Below are 26259 nucleotides of genomic sequence, written 5' to 3' on the forward strand. Positions count from 1 at the left end.
TACCCCTAACCACACATTCAATAAGAAAAGTTACGAATGTGGAGATTAATGCACAGCTTGTGGATTGGAGCTTCAATGACTAAATATGAGAATTCTTATAAATAGACCTACCATCATGTGTGAATGATGCCTTGTCTGTAATAAAATGTTATTGTCAAATGTAGGGTTGCCTTTGGCTTATTGATGCATCCACACACAGAATGTTAGTCTAGGACTAAAGACTGCCTCATTAAGACACTGAACTCATTGGAGATGATGCAGCTACATTGCATTGCAATGCATTATTTTCCAGACACTACTGTACCTCATTCCAAGAATTTGTGACGCAACTCTCCTTGTCGAGATTTGTGGAGAGTGATCGACTGTTCACAGCCTCAGGCACAGGTGTAATTCATGTGACCTACCCTCTCACACAGCACATGCAAAGCTCCCATTTTATCAGAGGCATTGACGCACCCTTGTAAACGTTTGACTCCCAGGGTGCTTCGTACAAGTATGCAGTCTCCCGTCTTTTGCTGTTAATCCTACTGTACGTGAAATGCATATCTGCATACTCCTCTTTACTATAATATTCCGTGTTACTACCAACACTCATACAATAAAACTAATATTTCACAAACAACTGACACATGTGATACTCTGACTGTGTACTCTATCGTATCCATACTGTCTCTCATAAATGTAAACGAAGATCACACTGTGGACCAGCATGCAGTGTTTATACAGAGTTATATCAGTAATGGCTGGTAACTGCAAAAGCACAATTGTATCATGAACGGTTCATTTGCAGACCTGTTTTTAATGAGACTTTTTTGCTTCTAGTATCGTGCACTTTCAACTGTGTGCATTTACACCATTAACCCTGCAGTAGTCACATGTAGACTGACAGTCTGCACGAATACATTTTTTCCATTCCTTTCAATCCCTTCAGATCAAGGGGAAAAATGACCCAAGTACCTTCCTGTTAGCAGTAATATGTTCCTCCTTTGTTTCATTCTTACTGGAGCTGCAGTGGTGAAATGGTCAAGAATTGCAGACTGACTGTCCCATCTGAGCAGCGGAATTTGGTATGATTTACATTGTTGCCTCTAGGAGAAATAGAAAAAGGGAAACCATTTCAGGAATACAGTACTTTATTCTCAAGGGTTTTCTTATTATTGTGGTGTTACTTTCCATTAGTTACATTTTTTTGTTAGGGAGAGGTCAGTTAATTGTTCTGTTCACATATTTTGGGGAACTGGAATTTCCCCTTGAATACACAAAGCCAATAATCATCCAGAGGCTTCAAATTTGCCTTCAAAAAATCTTATACTCTTATACCATTTATGCCTAAGAAAGGTGAAAATGTTGTATGATACTCGTATCTCGTCTCCACCACAATGACAGTGTTAAAGGGATGGACAAAGCAGAAGTGACAGTTGTGCACAAGACGAAAGGAGGTGTAGACAGGTGACAATTGTGTGCTGTCTACAGTTTCACAAGACACACTACTGATTGCCTATGGTCATATCTTATTCCCTGCTGAATTTTAGAGGCATCAATTCTCTGGCAATTCATGCCACTAACACAGACAGTGGTACTGTATGAAGAGATTTTTGTTACTTGTTGTATTATCAGATTGTTTCAGAAGACGTGGAAATCTGAGCTACCATTAAAATTTAAACATAGTATTCATGTATCACAATTATTTCATTTATTTTTATTTATAAATCCACATTTATCTCCATGCAGACTGACAGTCCACAGTGAGTACTAATGGTGCAAATAATGGTGCGACTACTGCACGGTTAATGATGATACTCTATGTACTGATATTGAACGTAGATTTTAAACTGTGAGATATTTCCAAGGACAGATGTACGCTCTGACTGTAATTTATTGGTTATGAACTATAGATTAAAAATGGAGAAATTGTATAAGGTAAAAAAATGGAGATATATCTGGAAAAATTGAATGAACCAGGGCTTGTGAAGAGTTTCAGAGGGACCGTTAGGAAATATTGGATTGGAACAAGGGAAAGAAATATGATAGATGTCAAATGGGTACCTTTGAGAAATGAAATATGGAAGGCAACAGAGGATCACACACTTAAAAAGACAAGGTCTAATAGAAATTGTAATATTAGTATCTGTTTCGATAGCTTAAATAAACTTACATTCGATAATCTAACCATGCAGGCTCATAAAATCCATACAATTTGTGTAAAAATCTCTTAGATTGTCGCTTAGCAGCGACCACCTGATATTTCAATGAATACCTTACGCGCCATGGCGCGGAATATGAATTGTTCATAAATTGTATCGATAGATATATTTTGTGTTTCTTATTTTTTGACAGCTGAAGAATGTAATCCTCTTCTGTTACCACAGTCGTGATATTTTTTAAAGACGGTGGACGTGTGTATGGCGTGGTCTGCAATCAGTAATTAGTTATTATAAAATATTACTATTGTTCAGTGCTATGTAAGAATTTGTGTGTGCATCTGAGATGAAATATCGAAGATGTTAAAGGACTTTATTTAAGGAAACAGCTAGAAAGATAGAAAATAGAAATTGTATGGAGCCTATTGTTAGCAATACTGACTAAGGTAATTAAATAAGTTATTGTACTCTCAAATGCAGTAGTGCCTGCTTATTACTTAAAGTATTTCTATGCTATCCATTTCGTATTAATAGCAACAGAAATAACGGTGTTTTTATAGTTTTCAAACAGCTACCAGGGACCGACTGCATGTCGGCAAATGTCGTAGTTAAGGCAGAAGGCGCATTCTGTTTACCTTGTTTGTGATTTAAATTCAACTTCTTTTAATGTGTAGTGTAGAATAGCAAAGAAAATTTTCAGATCTGTGTAGCGGGGCTTTGAATTTCGCCGCGCTACACTCGTTCCCTCAGATAAAAAATATCTCGTCGCAGCGGTATGAGCGCTCGACGGCAGAGAGAAAATACTAAAATTGTTAACTCTTTTTTGTTTTTTTATTCCGTTTCAATTGTCTCTTGATAGCCGTAGCTTAAGGCAGGCGTGATCGGATGCTGACGTAAAAACTTAATGGCTAATCTTGATCTGATTGTAATGTGTAGACATTGTGGAAATTATTAAGAAATTCGGTGGATGGAAGTAGCAAAGTGAATTAAATTGCATACAGTATCAAGATGATTTTAATTGGTATAAATTAGTGATCCCTGGACTATTGCAAGATTTCGGAGCAGATTTTTTCACGCTGAAATGAAGGAGATTTTTGAAGACGTGGACGCCGCCCGAAAGAAGATAAGTTAATCTGGTAAAGGATGATCTCTCGTCTACGCCACTTCCCCCCGTTAGTTACATTCTGTTATTCTCTGTTTCTTTTCAATAACTTTTGTAGTGAAAATTGGTTTAACTTTTGCTCAAAAACGCCACAAGGACCACCCCAACAATAGCTTTTCCGAATAACGAAGTCCGATAGCTTTTCTGTAATACAAAGTCCGATTTGCTTTTCATTCTTTCCCTTTTTCACGGTCTCTCTTCTCCCATTTTTTTTTATTAACCACTACATCTGTCTGGTCCCTTAGGTTTCTCTGTTCGTAGTTGCTATGTCTCATATCCGGTCGTGATCGAACATGATCACAACACAAATAAATTAAGGGACAATGCGAACTCTGTTCTTGATCTTGAGAACGCTACGCCTTCTGCAAATGATTTCATGTGAAATATAACTTACAGTAGTTAAGTTTTTTGAAAAGTCTTTGCTCTTCCCACCAAGAAGTGGTGCAAAACTCACAACAGATTTCTGAATCTTCACAAGAGAATAATAATTTGACCAAAATATAAATATCTTTTAAAAAAAAAAAAAAAACACAAAATTCAAGGGTGACACACAAAATATTTAATTTAATTGACAAATGGAGAAAATATAAAAATGTTTAAATGAAGCAGATGAAAGGGAATTCAAACATTTAAAAACTGAAACTGACATGAAGTGCAGAATGTCTCAGCAGGAATGGCTAGAGGTCAAATGCAAGGCTATAGAAGATGAGATGGGAGATAAGTTTCTGGAGAAGAATTTGACAAAGCACTGAATGGTGTGCAAGATAAGAAGACAGATGTGAAAACTAACGAACCAGCAGTTTACCAAATAATGGCTGAAAAATATTGACACAAACATGTAGCCAAGATAGATCCAAAGCCAACCAGTGTAGTATGACTTTCTATACCAATTAGCTCTGCAGATGACGAATAGATTGTCAGAATGTGTGATGGGATGAAGGTAATTATTCAAATAGTTGAAGGAGATGAAAATTTAATTGTGATGATTGATTGGTGGCAGAAAAAGGAAGAGAAAGGAAAAATGTAGGACAACATAAGCTGGGGGGAAGGAATGAAAGAGGAAGCCACCTGCTAGAATAATTTAACTATTGCTTAGTTTAATAATCAAGCGGCAAAATTGTATATGTGAAAGGTACCTAGGGACACTGAAATTCTTAGATTGAATATACAATGGTAGCACATAGATTTCAAAACCTGATTTTAAACTGCAACACATTTCCATGGACAGATGTAGACTCCGACCATAATTCAGTGCAGGCTGAAACTGAAGAAATTGCAAAAAGTTAGAAAATGGGACCACGATAAATTGAAATAGCCAGAAATTGTCGAGAATTTCAGAGGAAGTGCTAGTCATTGTTGCAATAAACCAGGGGAAATTAATACAACAGAAAATAAGTGTCTAGCTTAGACAGATGAAACAGTGCAACCAGTAGAGGATCACATAGTTAAAAAGACAAGGATTAGCATAAGTAGATTAGATTAGATTAGATTAGATTTACTTTCATTCCAATTGATCCGTAGTGAGGAGGTCCTCCAGGATGTGGAACATGTCAGAAAAACAACAATACATGACAAATATTTAAACTAAAACAAATAAGCTAATGTACCATTCCACAGGTCCCAAGTGGAATGATCGTCATTTTTTAATGAACACTAAGAGTCATTTTACAAATACTATTGCACTGAATTTAAAATAAAAAAGTTTTATATTTATTTATAAGGTAAGAAACATGTAATACAACTACTGTAATACTTATTTGAATAGCTTGGGAATTTAACTGATAGAAGGAGAAAATATAAAAATGCAGCCAATTAAGCAGATGAAATGGAATACAGATGTCTAAAGAATGAGGTTCACTGAAAATCCAAATAGTTTAAGCAGGAATCAGTAGAGGATAACTGCAAGGCTGTTGTAGGAGCATACATAACTAGAGGAAACATAGAAGCTGCCTGTAGGAAAATTGAAGCACTAAGCAAAGAATGAAAGACTGACAAGCAGAGGGAATATACGTAGGGGCTGTCCAAGGGCCATGTTACTTGCTATCGTGCGTATCAAATCAACATCTACTGGACACAATGGCATCACAGTCCAAATGATGAAGCTTAATACTGACCACCACTGATCACTACAACAGATATCTTAAACTGCTCCTTAATCACAAATATTTTCACTGGGGTCTGGATACAGGGACTAATTAAGCCAATACCCAAAAAGGATGTTGCCACAGCACCTGACTACTGAACATATCTGCAGTCTTGCTGCACTGTCCAGGGCCTGAGATGTAGCAAACAATATCTGGCACCATAAAATCACAATGTAGGCAGGTAGTATCAGGTGTCCCACAGGATTCAGTATTACGTGCTATATTTTTTCACTCTATGTGAATGATGTGTCATCAGTTTTGTCCTACTGCAAATTCCACATATACGCTGATGATCTCCAGTTGTATCTAAGTGCAAACCCAATAAATCTTAAACAGCTATCGAGAATCTCGATACTGACACATGTGTACTGTCAAAATAGGCACAGAATATAGGGTTAAACCTTAACTCATCCAAAACCTAAGTGGTACTGGTTTTTCAATTCTAGTCCCATTGGCCCGAAATACTGGGAATCCCTATCATCTTCAGTCCTAAATGGGACAAATATCAACTTCTCTCCCTCAGCAAAAAGTGTAGGAGTAATAATAAATGAAAATCAAAATTCGACTGAGCATGTAACTACAATGTACAAGAAGGCATCAGCATCCCTCTCATGTCCTACAAAAATATAAAAAGCTCTTTCCTCTTGACCTGAAAAGAAACTTGTACAAAACACTTATATAAGGTCAAGTCATATTAAGGTGACCGCTGGTTATGTTTGACATCAGTGTGCAATTACCATACACAGGCGCCGGTGGGAGTACTAGCAGTGGAGGGTCTGTAAAGCATGTCACGGGGATGTAGAAAACACTGCAGTCATTGTCAAAATGCAGAAAAGGAATGATTTATCTGATGTCCAGAGTGGCATGATCATTGGCTTTCAGGCAAAGGGTGAAAGTGTTTCCGAAATGACTAAGTTTGTAAACTGTTCGCGTGCTCCCACGGTTAAACTATATTGTGCATGGCAAAATGGCACTATCCAAAACTGGCATTGTGATAACTGTGATGCACCTCGGGCCATAGATGACAGGGATGAACGACAGTTGCAGAGATGTGTAGAGGCAAATAGACACGCAACTTACTGCCCAGGTGAACCGAGGGGCTACCAACTGAGTCTCCACAACAACTGTACAGTCAACATAGCTGCGTATGGGCCTCTGTAGCAGGCACATGGTTCGAGTAGCTATCTGACTGCTATTCATCTGCAACAAAGACTGGAATTTGCATGCCAATCCTGCAGTTGGATGTCCAGTGAGTGGCAACAGTCAGCCTTGTAAGATGAGTTACATTTTATGCCAACTCAGACAGATGTCCATCGGCTTATACAGCGTGAAATCTCTGAAATCAAACAAAGAGGGAGCATTGTGGTATGGGGAATCTATTTGTGGCATTCCTTGGGTGATATTGTCATTCTGGAAGGCACAATGGATCAACACAAATATGCATCTATCCTTGGGGACCATGTCTGCCCCAACGTGCCATTTGTTTCTCCACTGCATGATGGCATCTACCAGCAGAACAATGCAATGTGTCACACAACTCAAAGTGTATATGAGTGGTTCGAAGAGCCCCAGGATGAGTTTACTGTACTCCCCTGCCCACCTAACACTTTGGACTTTAGCCCAATCAAGAATCCGTGGGACCATCATGATTGGACAGTTCGCACCATGGATCCTCAACCTAGAAATCTATCACAGCTGGCCACGGGACTGGAATTGGCGCAGCTCTGCATCCCTGTCGGTTCCTTCCAGAACCTCACTGACTCTCTTCCTACATGCCTGACAGTGGCCCTTGCTGCAAAAACTGATAATGCAGGTTTCTGACAGATGGTCACCTTCATGTCACTGGACAGTGTACTTCCAATTTATTATCGATTTCAGTGATGTTACCCTTCAAGGTCTTGTTCAGGAAAGCTTACTTCACCTGTAACTGTCTATGAGTGCCTGCGTTTGATGTATCAGTGACTTTTGACTCTTGATCGTATTTCACCACGTTGTGTGCAGACAAGTGCAGGATTTCCATACTCTGCTTCTCTATTGTCTTATCAATGTACACTGCCCCTATCTCTTTCTGACCTTAACACTCATGTCTGAACAGCATGGCAGAAACATCCATTTCCATCTGAGCAAAATCCTGTCTGCCTCATTCTAACACTCATCCACTTTCTTGAAGTCCTTCTCAGGAACAGGCACGCCACTCTGGAATCACCTCTTACTTTATTAGGGAACTGAATGACACCTCCAGCTTCAGAAGACAGTTGATGTATTTACTGAAGGAACAATAAGGATTACCATTGTCCCTGTACAAACTCATTAACTCTTAACATCCAGAACTTCCTCATTTCTCAGTTTCTTAGATGGTGCAGCCTCCTTAAATTTCCTTTCCCCCAGAACTCGCTGTATCAGAAAACATCTTGCTTTCACACATATAAATTCTTTTTATATCTGCCAGTATCATCATTGTCACCATCACCATCACCATCATCATCATCATCATCATCATCATCATCATGATTAGTGGCGACAGCAGCAGTAGTAGAAGTACTGACAGAAGTAACCTTATTAGTTCTTAGTCAATATTATTTACTTGCAATGTCTCTACTGATACTCAGTTCATTTTAACATTACATTATTTGTCATATTACAATTGTTTATTTCTTATGTAACTATGCTGTAAAAGGAGGTACTGTATGTGTGAAACCCTGGTCCGATATAAGAGAGGGCCAGAAAACTCTAATCAGATCACATTAAACAAATAAAAAATTCCAATCCCAAAGGAGGCATATGTTGACAGGTGTGAATTCTACCAAACCATAAGTCATGGTTGCAAAATTTGACACAAATTATTTAGACAATAGTGGAAAACTGGTAGATGTTGACCTTGGAGCAGATCAGTTTGGGTTCCAGAGAAATGTAAAAACACATCAGGCAATACTTGTCCAAGAAGATAGATTGAAGATGAGCAAACATACCTTTACGACATGCGTCGATGTAGAGAAAACTTTTGACAGTGTGGACTGGACTTTCGAATTTTTTGAAATGTTAAATCTAGCAAGGATAAAAGGACCAAAAGATTATCTATAGCTTTAATAGAAACCAGTCTGTAGTTATAAGAGCAGAAAGAAGTGAAGGGTAAGCAGAAGTTGAGAAGGGACTGAGTCAGGTAGTAGCCTAACCACAATGTTGTTCAATCTGTACTTTGGGCAAGCAATAAAGGAAACCAGGGGGAAATTTGGAAAAGGAATTAAATTTCAGGAATAAGAAATAAAAACTTTGCATTTTTCTAATGATGTGATAATTCTGTCAGAGATGGCACTGGGCATGAAAATAACAATGGAAAGGAATGTGTCGTTGTTAAGAGGTTATAGACAGAACATCAGTAGGTAAAACAGGGGCAATGGAATGTAGTGAACGTAAATCATGCTATGCTGAGAAAATTAGAGTAGGAAATGAGACACTAAAAGTAGTAGATGAGTTTTGCTATTTGGACAGAAAAATACATGATGGTGGCTGAAGTAGAGAGGATATAAAATGTAGATTGGCAACAGCAAGAAAAGGTTTCAGAAAAAGAGGAATTTGTTAACATCTACTATAAATTTAGATGTCAGGAAATCTTTTCTGAAGGCCTTTGTCTGAAGTGTAGCCTTGTATGGAAGTGGAATGTGGACAAATGCAATATAGACAAGAAGAAGAACTTTGAAATTTCATGCTCCAGATATTATGGAAATGGAAGAGAATGTAGATGAAGACAAAATGGGAGATACGATATTGAGTGAAGAGTTTTACAGAGCACTGAGAGACCTAAGTCGAAACAAGGCCCCCAGAGTAGACAACATTCCATTAGAACTACTGGCAGCCTTGGGAGAGCCAGTCCTGACAAAACTCTACCATCTGGTGAGCAAGATGTATGAGACAGGCGAAATACCCTCAGACTTCAAGAAGAATATAATAAATCCAATCACAAAGAAAGCAGGTGTTGACAGACGTGAAAATTACCCAACAATCAGTTTAATAAGTCACAGCTGTAAAATACTAACACGAATTCTGTACAGACGAATGGAAAAACTGGTAGACGCCGACCTCGGGGAAGATCAGTTTGGATTCCGTGGAAATATTGGAACACGGGAGGCAATACTGACCTTACGACTTATCTTAGAAGAAAGATTAAGGAAAGGCAAACCTATGTTTCTAGCATTTGTAGACTTAGAGAACACTTTTGACAATGTTGACTGGAATACTCTCTTTCAAATTCTAAAGGTGGCAGGGGTAAAATACAGGGAGCGAAAGGCTATTTACAATTTGTACAGAAAGCAGATGGCAGTTATAAGAGTCGAGGGGCATGAAAGAGAAGCAGTGGTTGGGAAGGGCGTGAGACAGGGTTGTAGCCTCTCCCCGATGTTATTCAATCTGTATATTGAGCAAGCAGTAAAGGAAATAAAAGAAAAATTCGGAGAAGGTATTAAAATCCATGGAGAAGAAATAAAAACTTTGAGGTTCGCCGATGACATTGTAATTCTGTCAGAGACAGCAAAGGACTTGGAAGAGCAGTTGAATGGAATGGATACTGTCTTGAAAGGAGGATATAAGATGAACATCAACAAAAGCAAAACGAGTATAATGGAATGTAGTCGAATTAAGTCGGGTGATGCTGAGGGCATTAGAGTAGGAAATGAGACACTTAAAGTACTAAAGGAGTTTTGCTATTTGGGGACCAAAATAACTGATGATGGTCGAAGTAGAGAGGATATCAAATGTAGACTGGCAATGGCAAGGAAAGTGTTTCTGAAGAAGAGAAATTTAACATCGAGTATAGATTTAAGTGTCAGGAAGTCGTTTCTGGAAGTATTTGTACGGAGTGTAGCCATGTATGGAAGTGAAACATGGACGATAACTAGTTTGGACAAGAAGAGAATAGAAGCTTTCGAAATGTGGTGCTACAGAAGAATGCTGAAGATTAGATGGGTAGATCACATAACTAATGAGGAGATATTGAATAGAATTGGGGAGAAGAGGAGTTTGTGGCACAACTTGACTAGAAGAAGGGATCGGTTGGTAGGACATGTTCTGAGGCATCAAGGGATCACCAATTTAGTATTGGAGGGCAGCATGGAGGGTAAAAATTGTAGAGGCAGGCCAAGAGATGAATACACTAAGCAGATTCAGAAGGATGTAGGTTGCAGTAAGTACCGAGAGATGAAGAAGCTTGCACAGGATAGGGTAGCATGGAGAGCTGCATCAAACCAGTCTCAGGACTGAAGACCACAATAACAACAACAGCAACAGTGGTTAGAATACAAAGTTCCTTGAACAGGTTTCTACAAGATGTTCTTGAATTTACACAACGAATGATTCTTATAACACACTTTTGCACTCTAAAACCTTTTGGTCTGTTTGAAGAGTTGTTCCAGAGTATGGTCCTGTATGACATAATAGAATGAAAGTAACCAAAGTATGCAAGATTTTTATACTTATCTCTCCTACATCAGACATAATTCTCATGCCAAATACAGACTTTTGTAGGCACTTAAGCAATTCTGTGGTATGCCCTTCCCAACTGAATTTATTATCAAGTTGTAATCCCAGAAGTTTAACACTGTCAACCTCTTTGATCTGCATGTTTTTATATATTATACTCATGCTGGAAGGAAATCTCTTACAGATTATGAACTGCATATAATGGGTCTTCTCAAAGTTTAATGACAGTGAATTAGATTTAAACCACTCATTAATGTCAGTGAAAATTGGATTAGCAGCTATTTCTAAATCTGTACTTGACTTGCTACTTATTGCAATGATTGTATCATCTGCAAACAAAACAAACTTAGCATCTGGCAATGTAACAGATGAGAGGTTATTAATGTACACAAGAAAAAGCAATGGGCCCTAGATGGAACCTTGAGGAACACCACATGTAATTAATTCCCAGTCAGATGAAGACTGACTGCTTACTGCACAGGTATTTTGCAATGACACCCTTTGTTTCCTGTTAGATAGATTAGACTCAAACCATTTCACAGCATTGCCGGTGACAAGATAATATTTTAATTTACTTAAGAGAATGCTGTGATGCACACAGTCAAAGGCTTTTGACAGGTCACAGAAAATGCCAGTAGCCTCTAATTTATTATCTAATGAATTGAGTACATTCTCAATGTAAGTGTCAATAGCTTTCTCTAAATCAGAACCCTTAAGAAATCCAAACTGTGACATGGACAATATATTATTTGCAGTCAGATGCTCAAGGAGATGCTTGAACAAAACCATTTCAAATATTTTTGAGAAAGCTGGCAAAACTGAAATAGGTTGATAGTTTGATGGTATCTCTTTATCCCCCCTCTTGTAAAGAGGCTTAACTTCAGCATGTTTTAGCCAGTATGGAAATGTTCTGCTGATAAGAGATTGATTACACAAATAACTTAAGATATAACTCAACTTGCATGAGTACTCTTTGATTAACTTTGCTGATATGTTATCATATCCACTGGAATACTTAGATTTTAAGGATTTCATGATGGATGCTACTTCTTTGGGAAATGTGAGTGTCATTTCTATTTTAATGAAGTTATTTTTAAAGACTGGTCTCAGATACTCCATTTCACTGTTCACTGAACCTGATAACCCCAAGCTGTTAGTAACAGAAATGAAGTACTTGTTTAAGATGTTTGTAACACTACATGTACTTGTTACCAAAGTCTCATTTATTTTTAGAGCTATCTGTTCCTCTTCCTGTTTGGTCCCACCTGTCTCTGTCTTCACAATATCCTATACAGTTTTTATTTTCTTACCTGATGTAATTCTCTTTTTCTCATAATAAAGCTGCTTTGATTTCTGGATTACTTGCTTCAGTATTTTGCTGTATTCTTTGTGATACAATTCTAACATCAGAGCTGTCCCTAGATAGTACATACAGTCTCCTTTTTGTCCTACATGATATCTTTATTTCTTGTGTAATCCACAGTTTATTTTTTGACTTCTGTGTGATTTGAGTTACCTTTAGGGGAAAACAATTTTCAAAAGTGGAAGCAACTTTATTAATGAACTCATTGTATTTTCCATTTGAGTCAGATTTTTTGACTTATTTATTACCCCCCTGTATTCAGATTTAATAGATTTTTTTATCCTGACAAGTTTCAACATTTAACACAAGATGCTGCATGTCATGATCAGATAGCCAATTTACTATTGGTTTTGTGATACGACTTTTTTTCCCTAGATTTGTCTACAAAGATATTATCAATAGCAGTCTCAAAGCATTTAAATATCCTATTAGCAAAATTCACAGTAGGAACTAAATTGAATGATAGTGTTACTGACTGCAATAATTGTTCACTGACAGAGCTTATCAATAAATCCACAATAAAATCCCCAGCAGCCACTATTTCCTTGTTTTTTGCTATGAGATGGGACAGCAGAGTTTCCAGATTTTTTATGAAGAGGTCAAAATTTCCTGAAGGTGATCTGTATATACCTACTACACTACTGGCCATTAAAATTGCTACACCAAGAAGAAATGCAGATGATAAATGGGTATTCATTGGGCAAATATATTATACTAGAACTGACATGTGATTACATTTTCACACAATTTGGGTACATAGATCCTGAGAAATCAGTACCCAGAACAACCACCTCTGGCTGTAATAATGGCCTTGATATGCCTGGGCATTGAGTCAAACAGAGCTTGGACAGCGTGTACAGGTACAGCTGCCCATGCAGCTTCAACACGGCACCACAGTTCATCAAAAGTAGTGACTGGCATATTGTGACGAGCCAGTTGCTCGGCCACCATTGGCTAGACGTTTTCAAGTGGTGAGAGATCTGGAGAATGTACTGGCTAGGGCAGCAGGCGACCATTTTCTGTATCCAGAAAGGCCTGTACAGGACCTGCAACATGTGGTCATGCATTATCTTGCTGAAATGTAGTGTTTTGCAGGGTTCGAATGAAGGGTAGAGCCATGGGTCATAACACATCTGAAATGTAATGTCCACTGTTCAAAGTGCCGTCAATGCGAACAAGAGGTGACCGAGACGTGTAACCAATGGCACTCCATACCATCACGCAGGGTGATACGCCAGTATGGAGATGACAAATACACGCTTCCAAAGTGCGTTCATCGTGATGTCGCCAAACACGGATGCGACCATCATGATGCTGTAAACAGGACCTGGATTCATCCGAAAAAATGACGTTTTGCCATTCGTGCACCCAGGTTCGTCGTCGAGTACATCATCGCAGGCGCTCCTGTCTGTGATGCAGCGACAAGGGTAACTGCAGTCATGGTCTCCGAGCTGATAGTCCATGCTGCTGCAAACGTCGTCAAACTGTTCATGCAGATGGTTGTTGTGTTGCAAACGTCCCCATCTGTTCACTCAGGGATCAAGACATGGCTGCACGATCCGTTACAGCCATGCGGATAAGATGCCTGTCATCTCAACTGCTAGTGATACGAGGCCATTGGGATCCATCATGGCATTCCGTATTACCCTCCTGAATCCACTGATTCCATATTCTGCAAACAGTCATTGGATCTCGACCAACGCGAGCAGCAATGTTGCGATACGATAAACCGCAATCGCGATAGGCTACAATCCGAACTTTATCAAAGTTGGAAACGTGATGGTACACATTTCTCCTCCTTACACGAGGCATCAAAACAACGTTTCACCAGGCAATGCCGGTCAAGTGCTGTTTGTGTATGAGAAATCGGTTGGAAACGTTCCTCATGTCAGCACGTTGTAGATGTTGCCACCGGTGCCAACCTTGTGTGAATGCTCTGGAAAGCTGATCATTTTCATATCACAGCATCTTCTTCCTGCCGGTTAAATTTCGTGTCTGTAGCACGTCATCTTTGTGGTGTAGCAATTTTAAAGGGCAGTAGTGTATTATAAAGGACTAATTATGAAATACTACTTCTGCTGCACAAGCATCTAACTGCTGCTCTGAGCAAAAACTATTAATATCAATATTCTTGAAATCAAAACAGTTTCTGACAAATATGGCAATTCCTCCATTTTCCGTATTTTCTCTACGGAAATAAGAAGCTAACTTGAATCCTGCAATGGCTTCTCATAAATTATTAGGAGTGTATAAGTTTTTAACTGGAAATAAAGAAAAAGGCTATAATTAGATGTTGAGAACATATTACTTTCCGAGAATTGTGTTTTTATTATAATTTAATTTCCATATCCACACTTTGAGTGAAGCAAACTAATTGATGAAATCATTGAAATCAGATTTAGCAACAGTGTCACATTCTCTGTCTACAAGATAGAGGAATTTGACTGTCTCCTTCACCTATAGTTGACCTATAGTGGTGCTTGTGATCTTGAACTTTCTAAAAATGCATTGACAAGATGCTGCAGTGTTTGGAATTGTCATAAATATTATCAAAGCTAATTCAATGTTTAGATAAGGATCTTGTAACTCATACTTTGGAGACAAATATCTTCAAAATATCCAAATGGGGAACTGTGTCAGTGTTCTTTATTAGCTCTTTCTACAGGAATTTGAAAGCTGCCATTTCATTAACTAGCTCATCTGTACCAACATAACTGCTGTATTTGACAAAAAATCTGCTGCATCTTTCTCCAAATATGACCCAAATGTCTCATTTAAAGTATTTGAGAAAGAAAAATTAAAACAAGATGAAAGTTTATGTTTCTCATTCCCTTAATATTCAATGAAACAATTTGAAGCACTCTAGCTTAAAAAGTTTCACTCCAGTCCTCAATTGGCACAAATTGTAAAAAATTGGAAGACTCTGGTCAAATAGCATATTTGCTCCAGCACCCACTCACCAACCTATAAGATTCCACAATTCTGTAACAAAGCAGTAGCAAAAACTCCGTTGTTGAATGGAAGACAATGACTGGATAAAAAGAAGAGTAAAAGTGGCCTAGAGTGGTTTTAATAAACTTGGTACAGTATTGAAAACTAAATCCCTGGTGGATCTTAAAAGAAAAATTGCTATTGGGGCATGTTAACAGCATTGATTTATGGCAATGAGACATGGACTTTTAATCTGGAAAAGAACTGAGAAACAGCAATCAAAAGTGGAATGTTGGGAATCTCTAGAAGAGACAGGAAAAGACACAAATGATCAGGGGGCTAATTGGAGTTTGTACACAAGTATATTTATAATGAAAACAGAATGGAGCTGGGTGAGAAATAAAGCCATGTGAATTAATAGACAAAGCAAGTTCTTTGTTAGATTACAGAAGGTATGAAAATGCAGAGACAGTGGCCTTATCGACAGTGCATAGATGAGATTAGAAAACGTGCAGGAGCAACTTATATGGCTCTAGCTGGAGGCTGCAGAACATGGAAAAGCATAGAGGACGGCTTTATTCAATAGGTGCTTTTCAAATGGTTGATGGTGATAGTGAATCTAAATTATAATTAGCACTGTAGAAGTGTTAGAACAATCAAAATAAACAAATCTGAGGAAAGATTCGAGGTACAAGTGTGTGTGTGTGTGTGTGTGTGTGTGTGTGGACATGGGCATTCGTGAGAGAGAGAGAGAGAGAGAGAGAGAGAGAGAAAGAGAGAGAGAGGGGGGGGGGGAGGGAGTTCACAAGCTAATTAACTCTCTGTACTGTAAGTGTTTCGGTGCTTCCTGCTTCAACCAGCTATGTGTTAGTGGTGGCCTTCCCTATTTTTTGCTTAATCTTCATTTCTCTTTCTAGTGACAAACCAGTGTGAAGTGTTCTGCCCATTGTACCAGTTATTAGAGCTTTTCTCATTCCATTTGTGTATGGAGCATGAGTCAAATGACTGCTTAAATAATGCTGAGCATCTTGTCTTCATGAGACTTGCAGGAGCAAAAGTAAGGGATCGTAATCTATTATTAGATTTCTCACTTGAAGCTGGCTCTTGAAACTTTGTAAGTAGGCATTCACTGGCTAGCCTGCATCTGTTTCCAAGCATCTGCAGTTCAGAACTTTCAGCATCTCTGTGTAGCTCTCTCATGGGCAAAACAAACTTTTGATCATTTGAGATGCCCTTTTATGCAATGGGTGGGTATAATTAAAGTCCAGGTACTGACAGAAGTCTATTGTGGTCTTTAATTATTGTATGGCAGCAAACCTTAGTAGATATGGTAATGCAGAACCAATTTACACAGAAAAACAAATTAGTTCCAGTTGTGGCTACCAGGTGCAAATGAAGTGCTGTACATAGGTTATATGACATCCACAATGTCATTTGATAAGTGATAACGAGAGCGGACAGTGTGGATATTGAGAAGAGAGACTGGGCACTGTAAGTGAAACTGTTTTATGTGAATGCCAGCAAATTAGTGCCACATTGGGAGAGTATTGCTGACTGAAAAGTCTGAGAAGAGACCCATTGTTAATAATGGGTTAAAGAAGATCATAATGAAATTCAAAAATATGGGTGAGCTTGGTGTGGCACCTGGAAGAGGAAGGCTTCCTATACTATTAGAAGTTATTGATGAGGTTGCTGTTGCCATAACCGACCCCACAGCAGTTGCCCAGGGTAGTGCTAGTGCTCAAGCAGTATCACAAGAATTGTCCATCCCTTGGTCAACAGTGTGAAAAGTTTAATGGTCTATATTACACAGTATCCATACAAGATCCAGGTGATGCAGTAACTGAAACTTCATGATCTGCAGCAATGTTCTGAATTTGCTCTTTGACTTCTGGGGTGGATCAATGTTGACAACATGTGCCCAAGCATTATTCAATAGCGTGATGAGGCACCAGTGAATACACAGAACTGCCAAATTTGTGGTACTGTTAAACCACATGTACATGTTGTGCCTGAAGAGCCAATGCACTTGCTATATGTTTTTGTGTGATGTGGATTCACAAGCATCTTTGTTCTCAGTCTGTGCTTCTTTCAAGAGAATACACCCAGGGGACCTGTCAGATATATCTTAATGTCTGTGTGTTATCGAGATCTCCTCGTATAGTATGTAATTCCTGCTTTGCAAGAGCACAACTGTGTGGAAGCCATGGTTTTCATGCAAAATGGGTCAACACGTCATTTCACTCACCCAGTGAAACATCTGCTAGATGAAACCTTCCATGAGTGTGATATCTCCATAGGTTTTACAGATGTATGGCTTGCAAAATCACTCATTCGGAATCCATGTGACTTTTGGCTCTGGGGATCTCTAAAGGAACACATTTATCAGAGACACATTCAATCTGTACCTTATCTGAAGGCCAGTATACAGGAACACATTGTTTAGATTCCTCCGGAATTGCTGCAAGCAATTGTTGATCACGTCATTTTACAGATGCAGCACCTCAATGACGTCTCCAGTGCTCATACTGAACAAATTGTGTAAGTGGCAGTTAATAACAAAATCAACATTATGCGTGCCTCACTTGTTTGACATTTTCTGCCCATGTCCTGTTCGTATTCCACTACATATGTAACATCTTACTTGCATTCACAGTGCCAGATTTGCTCCTGGAGGCTAAAGTTAAAACCAATTTTTTTTCCAGCGTAAATCGTTTCTGCATTAATGCATTAGGATACCTACCAAGCTTTGCTGCCATACTACAATTAGAGCCCACACTGGATCTCTGTGGGTAGCTGCACTTTGATTATAACCACCCAGTATATGTTCAATATCCCCTGTTAGTCCTATTTGGTACAGGTCCCACGTACTTGATCAACATTCTAGGATGAGTCACACAAGCTTTTTGTAAGCAATCTTCCTCAAAGAGTCATTGTATTATCCCACTATCATACCAGTGAATCGCAGTCTGTCACAAGCTTTACCAATGATTGAGTTTGCATGATTCTTCCATTTCATAGCCCTACAAACTGTGATACCCAGGTGTTTGTATGAATTGGTTGATTCCATTGATTCCAACTGTGACTCCTGAAATTGTAGTCATAGGACATTATAATTCCCCTCTCCCTTAATATTTGAACTAAGTTATCAGTTTATGGACCTCTTTGAAATTATATAAAGATTAATGAGAAATTTCAGCATTTTACAACTAACATATAGCATTTACTTTACAATTTCAGTTAAAAAGCAGCAATGGCTGGTTGTTCACTAGTGACAGATAAAGACAGAATATTCTACTCATGATGGAAACAATTATTATGTGGAGGAACATGTATTTTGATCCATGGTCATTACAGTGAGCTTAGTTGATGAGATTGGTGTAACAATGAATCGAATTACTCAACCTCCATATGTGAATTATGATCAAGGTCACTCAGTGCTTAAGTCACTGGACTCAGCTTCAGGACACCACAACCCCTGCCTAGCCATTCATAATTAGGTTTTCCTCAATTATTTGATGGTTGAAGGAATCTAAGCTGGTTTCCTTGTCCAATTTGATCTTGTGCACTCTCTCTTAACACCTTGTCATTGAAATGTCATTAAAAGATAATCTTCTTTTCCATGAGTGAGTGAGAGAATCTGTACAGTAGCCCCCTACTATTTTCCCCTTCTTGTTAGTTGGGGGTTGGGTTGTTTGGGGAAGGAGACCAGACAGTGAGGTCATCGGTCTCATCGGATTAGGGAAGGCTGGGGAAGGAAGTCGGCCCAGCCCATTCAAAGGAACCATCCAGGCATTTGCCTGGAACAATTTAGGGAAATTACGGAAAATCTAAATCAGGATGGCCGGACATGGGATTTATTCTTATTAGTATCTAGTACTGCAGAAGGATGTTGCAAAATCAAATCGATTGAAAGAAAAGAAACTGAGAGGTTCTCCACAGGACTGTCAAGGAGAGGAACATGGGTAAACATTGACAAGAAGGAAGGACAGGATGATAAGATATTAGTTAAGATGTAATTTCTATGATGCATGAGCTTCTAAGAGCTGTAGTGTGTAAAAACTGCAGGTGAAGAAAGAGACTGGAATACATCCAATAAATAATAGACGATGTCAGGTTCAAGTGGTACTCTGAGAGGAAGGATTGACACTTGGAAGGGATTTATAAGAGCCTCACACAAAACGTAAGAAGACTTATCACATACCCCCTGAAATAAAAAGTAATAATATTTTCCATTAGGCCTGCCATCCAACATGTTTTAAAGTCGTTTACGTTCCAAAATTGACGACCAAAATCGCGCAGTGATTAAGCTAATGAACTCGCATCCGGGGAGGCGAGGTTCCGGATATCTATTTTTAGGATATCCGTGATTTCACCAAATCGATTAAAAGTAAATAGGTGGATGGTGCACTTGAAAACTGCACTGCAGTTTCTAAAGCTCTTGCTTTCGATTAGACGTTTAATCTTCCTTTTTGCGTTATAATACTATACAGAAGTACCGGTGTTCCCTTTCGTAACATGAGTGCACTTGGAACCACTAAGTTTCTCTTAGTAGTAAACCGAATGTTACGTATGTAGTTCAACCAGCTTTACGCTCTGCAATTGCCTGGCGTAAGTGTGCTATCATATTCGCCGAAATGGGTTGATAATGTGTTACTTCAAATTTTTTATTTTAGAACATTGATTGCCATTATGATTTTCTTTCTGTATACACGTGAAAAAAAGTTCCGTTAATATCTGTATGAAATAAAAATCCATGTCAGTACGATTTTCGGCAAGGGTGGATTGGATGATGGAATACCGATACAGATAGTAAAAAAAACAACTGCGTAGCGTCTGTGGGTTAGTCTGTTGTCGCCGCAAATGAGTACCAAGGGATTGCATAGAGTTTTCATATTCTGATGGAATAACAATATGGTATTCGTGCAACTAAATGACATACATTTTTACTGTAATTGTCTACACCTAGCGATCAATACTATTAATTTTATTTCTCTTTGGCAGCCCATTAAGTATCGATTGCGAATGCCATATCAGCATCGATGAAAGCTTTTCATGTAGATCCACAGTCAGTGTTTGTTTGAATTAAACTTACGGAAATATGTGTTAATTAATGTGATAACATATTTCAGAGGTTATTTTACTATTCAAATGGTACGCATAAGTGTAGTTTATGAATAAGAGAACGGAAGAAGTGAGGGTCAATTTCTATTTCGTGTAATATTCTTGAACATAAACAGCTTTTCTGCAGAATGTTTTGTACGAAAATGAATGTCATTTTCTCTGCTATATCCAATAGATTAAGGAAAGCGTGGCAGTGTCCCCTCTTTCCTTTACATTTTCGTTATATAACGAAGTTTGGAGGACTCTGCATATTCTCCCAAAAGAGCTGTTTACGGAACATTAAACTGATAGAAAAACTAGTGACACACGAAAACTATTAAGTAGTGGGATTGTATTGTTTCAGACTTTGTGAACAAACATAAATCGAACGAAGTTTTGGAAGTTGTCGCGAGAATAATTTGCTTGCTGGTGTGTTCTTGTCTGTAAACAATACGAAACTTATGAATTGTATGTCATCTGGTCATATTATTTTGGCACTGATTGCAGTTGACCTTTACAACTGCTAAAATTGTGCGTCGTATTTAGTAAACTGTGGTACGTTTAAGTGGCGTGAACGTCCCTTTCTCCATTTATGCTCTTGGTGTGATTAAGAACAGTTTCTTGTTGGTGGCAGTCTTAAAATAACTGTATTCATACATACGCATCAATGCATCTTTTTTCAGTGTTTTGTGACACGGTCTATTCTGACATACAGAATTACTACTGGGATCTCCAGAATACATTGTAGCTGGGATAGTCCAAGATGTGTTATGAGATAATCAGCGGTGATAACTGGTGTGAATGGCAGATTTTCACTGAACCATAAATTCGTTAGTTGTGTACGCCTGTGGTACACAGTAAAATTTTATCACCTTAGAGATATTTTTGGGCCGGTTTTGTGACACACACACACACACGAGATAAATATTGTTTTAGATGAAAATGTTTTGCAGGGAAGGATAACAAAAGTACTGCATAGAATTCATGCCATTATTAATCTCCATTCATTAGTTTATATTAGTGAGCATATTACTGTAATAATAATACACCAAAGTGTAACAGCAAGAAAGAGAGAGAAAATTTAAAAAAAGTCTTTTATTTCATTTTCATAAATCAGTGTTTAATGCAGAAAATTCCTTATTGATGTTTGTATTCTTCCCTGTTACTCATGTCATTTGGTGTTCCACTTTTTATTGAGCAGTGTCCTTTTGAAACTGATTTTATGCAGTTATTTTTCGTTGAGTAACATTCCAATTTGGAATTTTTTTATTGTTATTCTCCAGAAATTGTGTACACATTAACTTGTCATTTTTTGTGGTGTCTGACAGGGATGTAGGCCTAGAAATCAGTAGTCGATGACTTCTTTTTGCTATTGACAATTTTCTCTCTGTGCCAATCAAAGTTAATAAACAGTACTTAGTGGTGTTGTGCTGTATTAGCCCATGACAAAGGCTGTGTTCCTTTTATTTTATTTTGTAATGGGTGTACCATATTTTGTTACAGTTGTCTTCACCAACTTTCAACGTAACATAAAGAGATAAAATGATGAGATTTATAAATTCAAAAGAAAGATGAAACTATGCCATCTTGAAATTCCTACTACAAAATATCAATCTTCAAACAATAAATGAGGATTTTAATGAGTTGCACGCCAACTAGCAGTGCCCTTTGTAACTGGGATTATATTCTTATCGGACACAGTTAATTATTGTTACACGATGCATATCAATGTGCTCATATTAAACTAGGAGAAGGAAATAAACAGCCTCTATTTCAAGTAACCAAGAAAGTAAACTTAACAGCTTTTCAAAAATGCTTTCATCTAAAGTTTGCTGTGTTAAACATAAACTGACTAATCAGGAAAGAGTGTGTGTGTGTGTGTGTGTGTGTGGGGGGGGGGGGGGGGGGCGGGCAATGTCCGTGTAACATGGTACTAACTAGCATATTCAATTCATTGTTTTCTCAGTCAATGGTTGAGTGGTGAAACCATAACAAAAAAAATAAATGCACTAAATTTGCATCGCTAAGGAGAAGTCATTTGATTGAAATAAATCTGATGCCATGGATTAGGGGCATGACAATGCACTAATAATGGCATAGAAATAGAAGTGACCTACAGTTTTCAGAATTTAGCATGTAGCAGTTGCTCTTCAGGTTGCTCTTAGTACCATGGTGTTGAAATTGCTTGTAATATCTATAGGTGCTTAAAACCAACACTGTCTGTCCTCTGTACCTGCTTGGGTAGATGTGTGTTAACAGGACTGCTTCAGGAGCAGGGAGGTATGTTGGCCCCAGATTGAATCTGCCCAGCAGAATGGCAGGGGTGGGAGGGGGGGGGGGGTTGGGGTTCTAGCCAGCTTGGATGTGGTTTTCAGGCAGTTTCCCACATCCTACTATGTGAACGCCATGCTGGTTACCACGTCCTGCCTCGGATACATGCTACACAAATGGTTAGTACACTTGCACACGGAATTTACTCCATACCCAGACAGATTGAGTACCATGCTTGCGTCATTGGGGGTGAATAGGAGACTGATGACCTCTGCTGTTTTGTCTCCTTAAACACTTACTCTGCTGCAACAGCTGTATACTATAACACCGAGCAATGCACACTGCCGGATAGTGTCACAGTAACGATATAGACACGTAGATAAGCACGACTGCAGTACTTGTGGAATTGAATATATGTGACAGTGTTATGTTGCATTTGAAAACACTACATTTTGAAATTCACTATGTCAATGGCAACATTGTCATGCAGCCTTAGCCATTTGTGGTGACTTGACAATGGAAGCAAATGTCTACACTAAGCGTGCACCAAACCATCCTACAGCTGATGGCATTGAACCATTGATGTAGACACGTCTGCACAGATTGCAGTGCATCCTCCACTCCACTGTCACATTGATTTAATCAATGCAATGCTTAAACAGGAGTGAAAGATACGGTGTAGCACTAGGCTAGAATGCGAACAGGAAAAGGGAGTCTATGGTGTATCGGCTGTTTATTATTATCTCTCTCTCTCTCTCTCTCTCTCTCTCTCTCTCTCTCTCTCTCTCTCTCTCTCTCTGTGTCTGTCTGTCTGTCTGTCTGTCTGTCTTTCATGGCCGAATTAAAGACCATGTGGCAATTTCAATACCTTATTTGTTATTCTCTTCTTTTCTTCCTGTACTAAGTTCGCTATGTTTTTTCCTCCTGTCTTCTGACAATTTCACACTAGCATTTTACTCCATTGCCATGGAACCCTTCTATACTCAACACTTTTTCTCTAAAAACTTCTGTTTTTTTCTATGGCTTTTATATTTTTTTTTTTTTTTTTCTAATTCAATATAGATATCCAGAAATACCAGTCTTCTTTTAATCATTACTTCAGATATGGTTTTGTTTTTTACATTTCAATAAATTTCATAATTATTGTGTAATTCCCAAGTTCCTTTAGCTTTTGTGGTCATAATATTTTCCTTATGATTCTCCTTTCTGTTATTTCTAATTTATGTATGTTATAGTTTAATGTTAGCCATTCAACTGCGTATAAACATTCTGGCTTTGCTATTGTATTGTAATGCCTAATTTTTGCATTTTTAGACATGCGTTTGTTTGTTGTAAAAGTCTCCCATTTTGCATATCTTTTGTTCTATAGCCCCTTTTCTCAAACCAAGGTATTTAAATTTTTGGGTCTAGTGTAGCAGGGGATACAACCCGTCGGCTTTGGACAATGACGTCACAAGTCGCCAGAGAGCAGTTTACCATTTTCGCTTTTGCTGTTATGTTTCAGTTTCATTTTTTTACTGATTGCTTAATAAAGTGGATCTGTTTATTCTATCTCGTGAGATTTTTTTTTTTAAAAATCCAAAAAACACTTACCAGCCACTGAAGGGAGCTACAACACTAAGAAGAATCGCTTCTCGATTGGTCACTTGTGACGTCATTGTCCAAAGCCGACGGGTTGTATCCCCTGCTACACTAGTCCCAAATTTTTTAACTTTTTCAGCTTGATCAGTACCCTTTTTCAGCTTGATCAGTACCCATTTTCAGAAATTTTGGTGCATTTTTAATGTTTGTAAAAATTTGGGTTTTTTTTTCTGCAGGAGTTCTTAAGCTGATCCTACTGGCTATTTTGGTTTGTGTTTAGTGACATAAAATTTGTATTTTCAGCACCTGTGACATATCAGAACCATGACTAACTCCAAAAATAAAAACAAAACATGACAGTTAAGATAAAAGCCTTACTTTTCAATACATCTTCAGGATATTATGAATAGTGGCCAGAATTTCTCTTAAAAATTTAGAAAATGTGTTTTTAGAAGTGCAGTAAGCATACCCTAGTGATGGTAAGGATGTTTCCAGCAGCCAAGTATTTAGTGTTACTTGTAACTTAAGGCAAGCTGTGATGTTATCTAGCGTACATGTGCCTGACTTTTGTGTAGATCAAGAAATGGAAGAATTCAGAAGTAGTTTTACTTCTTCCTATACTTTTAGAATGATACTTTGACCCCTTTTCAACAACACTTTTATACGTTTGCATGTCTTACGTTAGTTGACACGATCATGAATACAGTGCCAGCAGAATATCAGACTGTCCATGTGGAGAAAGCCTTGGAGGACGGTGGTGGTGTGGTGCTTGTGCAAGTTTTTGTTGTCTTTGGAAATGTGGCTTTATGTAGCACCAAACCATCAAAAGTTAGTTATACTGCATCTTTGATTTCACAGGCATACATTGAACCGGGCAAGATGCCACTCCACCAGGTGAAAGTGGAGCCGGTGGATGACAGTGGTGAGGACTCTGACCCAGTGTGCGGAGGAAATGAAAATGAAGACGATGAAGACATGGCCGTTCCAGACCCCACATCCATGCTGTCTGTGCGGTTCGAGGAGGAGGAGCCCTCTAACTTGAAGATCTCCATTGATCCTGCTCCAACTCCTCCAGTAAGTATATTTGCTAGAGCATCGTGACAAGGTAAAAGTCTAGGATAGGGCCAGTGGTGTATTTAGGAGTTTTGTGCAGGAATGTTATCAGTACTTGCCGTCAGGTATGGAGGGGACAGAAGACGTGTCAGCTGTTAGTATTACGCAGCCAGTGAGAGAGCAACAGGCAGACGACATGTTCTGAAGTAATACAGTCAGAAGAAAGGGGGAAGCATTGCTGTAAACAAGGTTTATAAATTTAATTGCTCCTTGTTTGAGTCACAGCTATTTAAACAGGGCTACTATCTGCAAACCAAGACAGCATCACAGCCCGTAATGTATTAAAAAAAAGCAGTGAAATATTTCCTTCCTCTGTGTTGCTACGCAATCAATCTGCATGAGCACACTAAGTGGATCAGTGTTTTTTAATTAAATCATGGGAGGAGCCAGGTGGAACAATGTTTTTGATTAAATCATGGGAGAAGATATGCGGAGCCTTGTTTATTAGTACATCAAACTTGCGATTCTATTAAAAATAAATATTGGTCCACCTGCCTTCTTCCACATTTCAATTAATCATTTCACCTGCACATTTAATAGATTTTTTTGTCTCTGCAGTTAATCCGTACCAATATCAGTCCACTCTGTAGCATTTGTTGCCATAGTCACAAAATATTTCTCTCGAAACTCACTAACACTCCCAAAAACAGCAAACAAAACAACGGTTTCAATTTCGGTGCTAGAAATTGTTTCTCTTCTTGCCTCTCATTGGTTGTGTCAAAAAAATCATCCCGTTGACTACGCGAAACTGACGTGTTGCGAACCTGTGAGCAATAGTTAAGCATCACAGTGACTGCTGCTGTCCCTGATCTGGACTTCAGTCTCATGACATAATGGTAATTTAAAATGCAAAAACTTTAGGTTATGCTTGATGTAGCCCTTATGATTAACAACTTAAAAAACAAATTGCTGTAACCAGTCATATTTATTGCATAACTACTACAGTCTACATCCATGTGAACCTACTTGCTGTATTCA

At 38.4% G+C, this 26259-nt stretch overlaps 1 protein-coding gene across 5 annotated transcripts in view; it reads left to right on the forward strand.

The window, feature by feature from the left end:
- The first annotated feature begins 19721 nt into the window (after positions 1–19721).
- Positions 19722–26259, forward strand: part of LOC124550996 — a 126964-nt gene continuing 120426 nt past the window's right edge. The window contains exons 1-2 of one of the 5 annotated variants that reach the window (XM_047125831.1): positions 19722–19824; positions 25027–25242. In XM_047125831.1, coding sequence (XP_046981787.1) covers positions 25048–25242 — 195 coding nt within the window. In that variant the 5' untranslated portion in view covers positions 19722–19824; positions 25027–25047. Of the gene's footprint in view, positions 19825–19993; positions 20165–20247; positions 20368–20634; positions 20746–25026; positions 25243–26259 lie in introns of those variants that run through there. The other 4 variants (XM_047125830.1, XM_047125828.1, XM_047125829.1 and 1 more) reach the window with 4 other exon arrangements.

Source organism: Schistocerca americana, chromosome 9, assembly GCF_021461395.2.
Source record: "Schistocerca americana isolate TAMUIC-IGC-003095 chromosome 9, iqSchAmer2.1, whole genome shotgun sequence".
Lineage (NCBI taxonomy): Eukaryota > Metazoa > Arthropoda > Insecta > Orthoptera > Acrididae > Schistocerca > Schistocerca americana.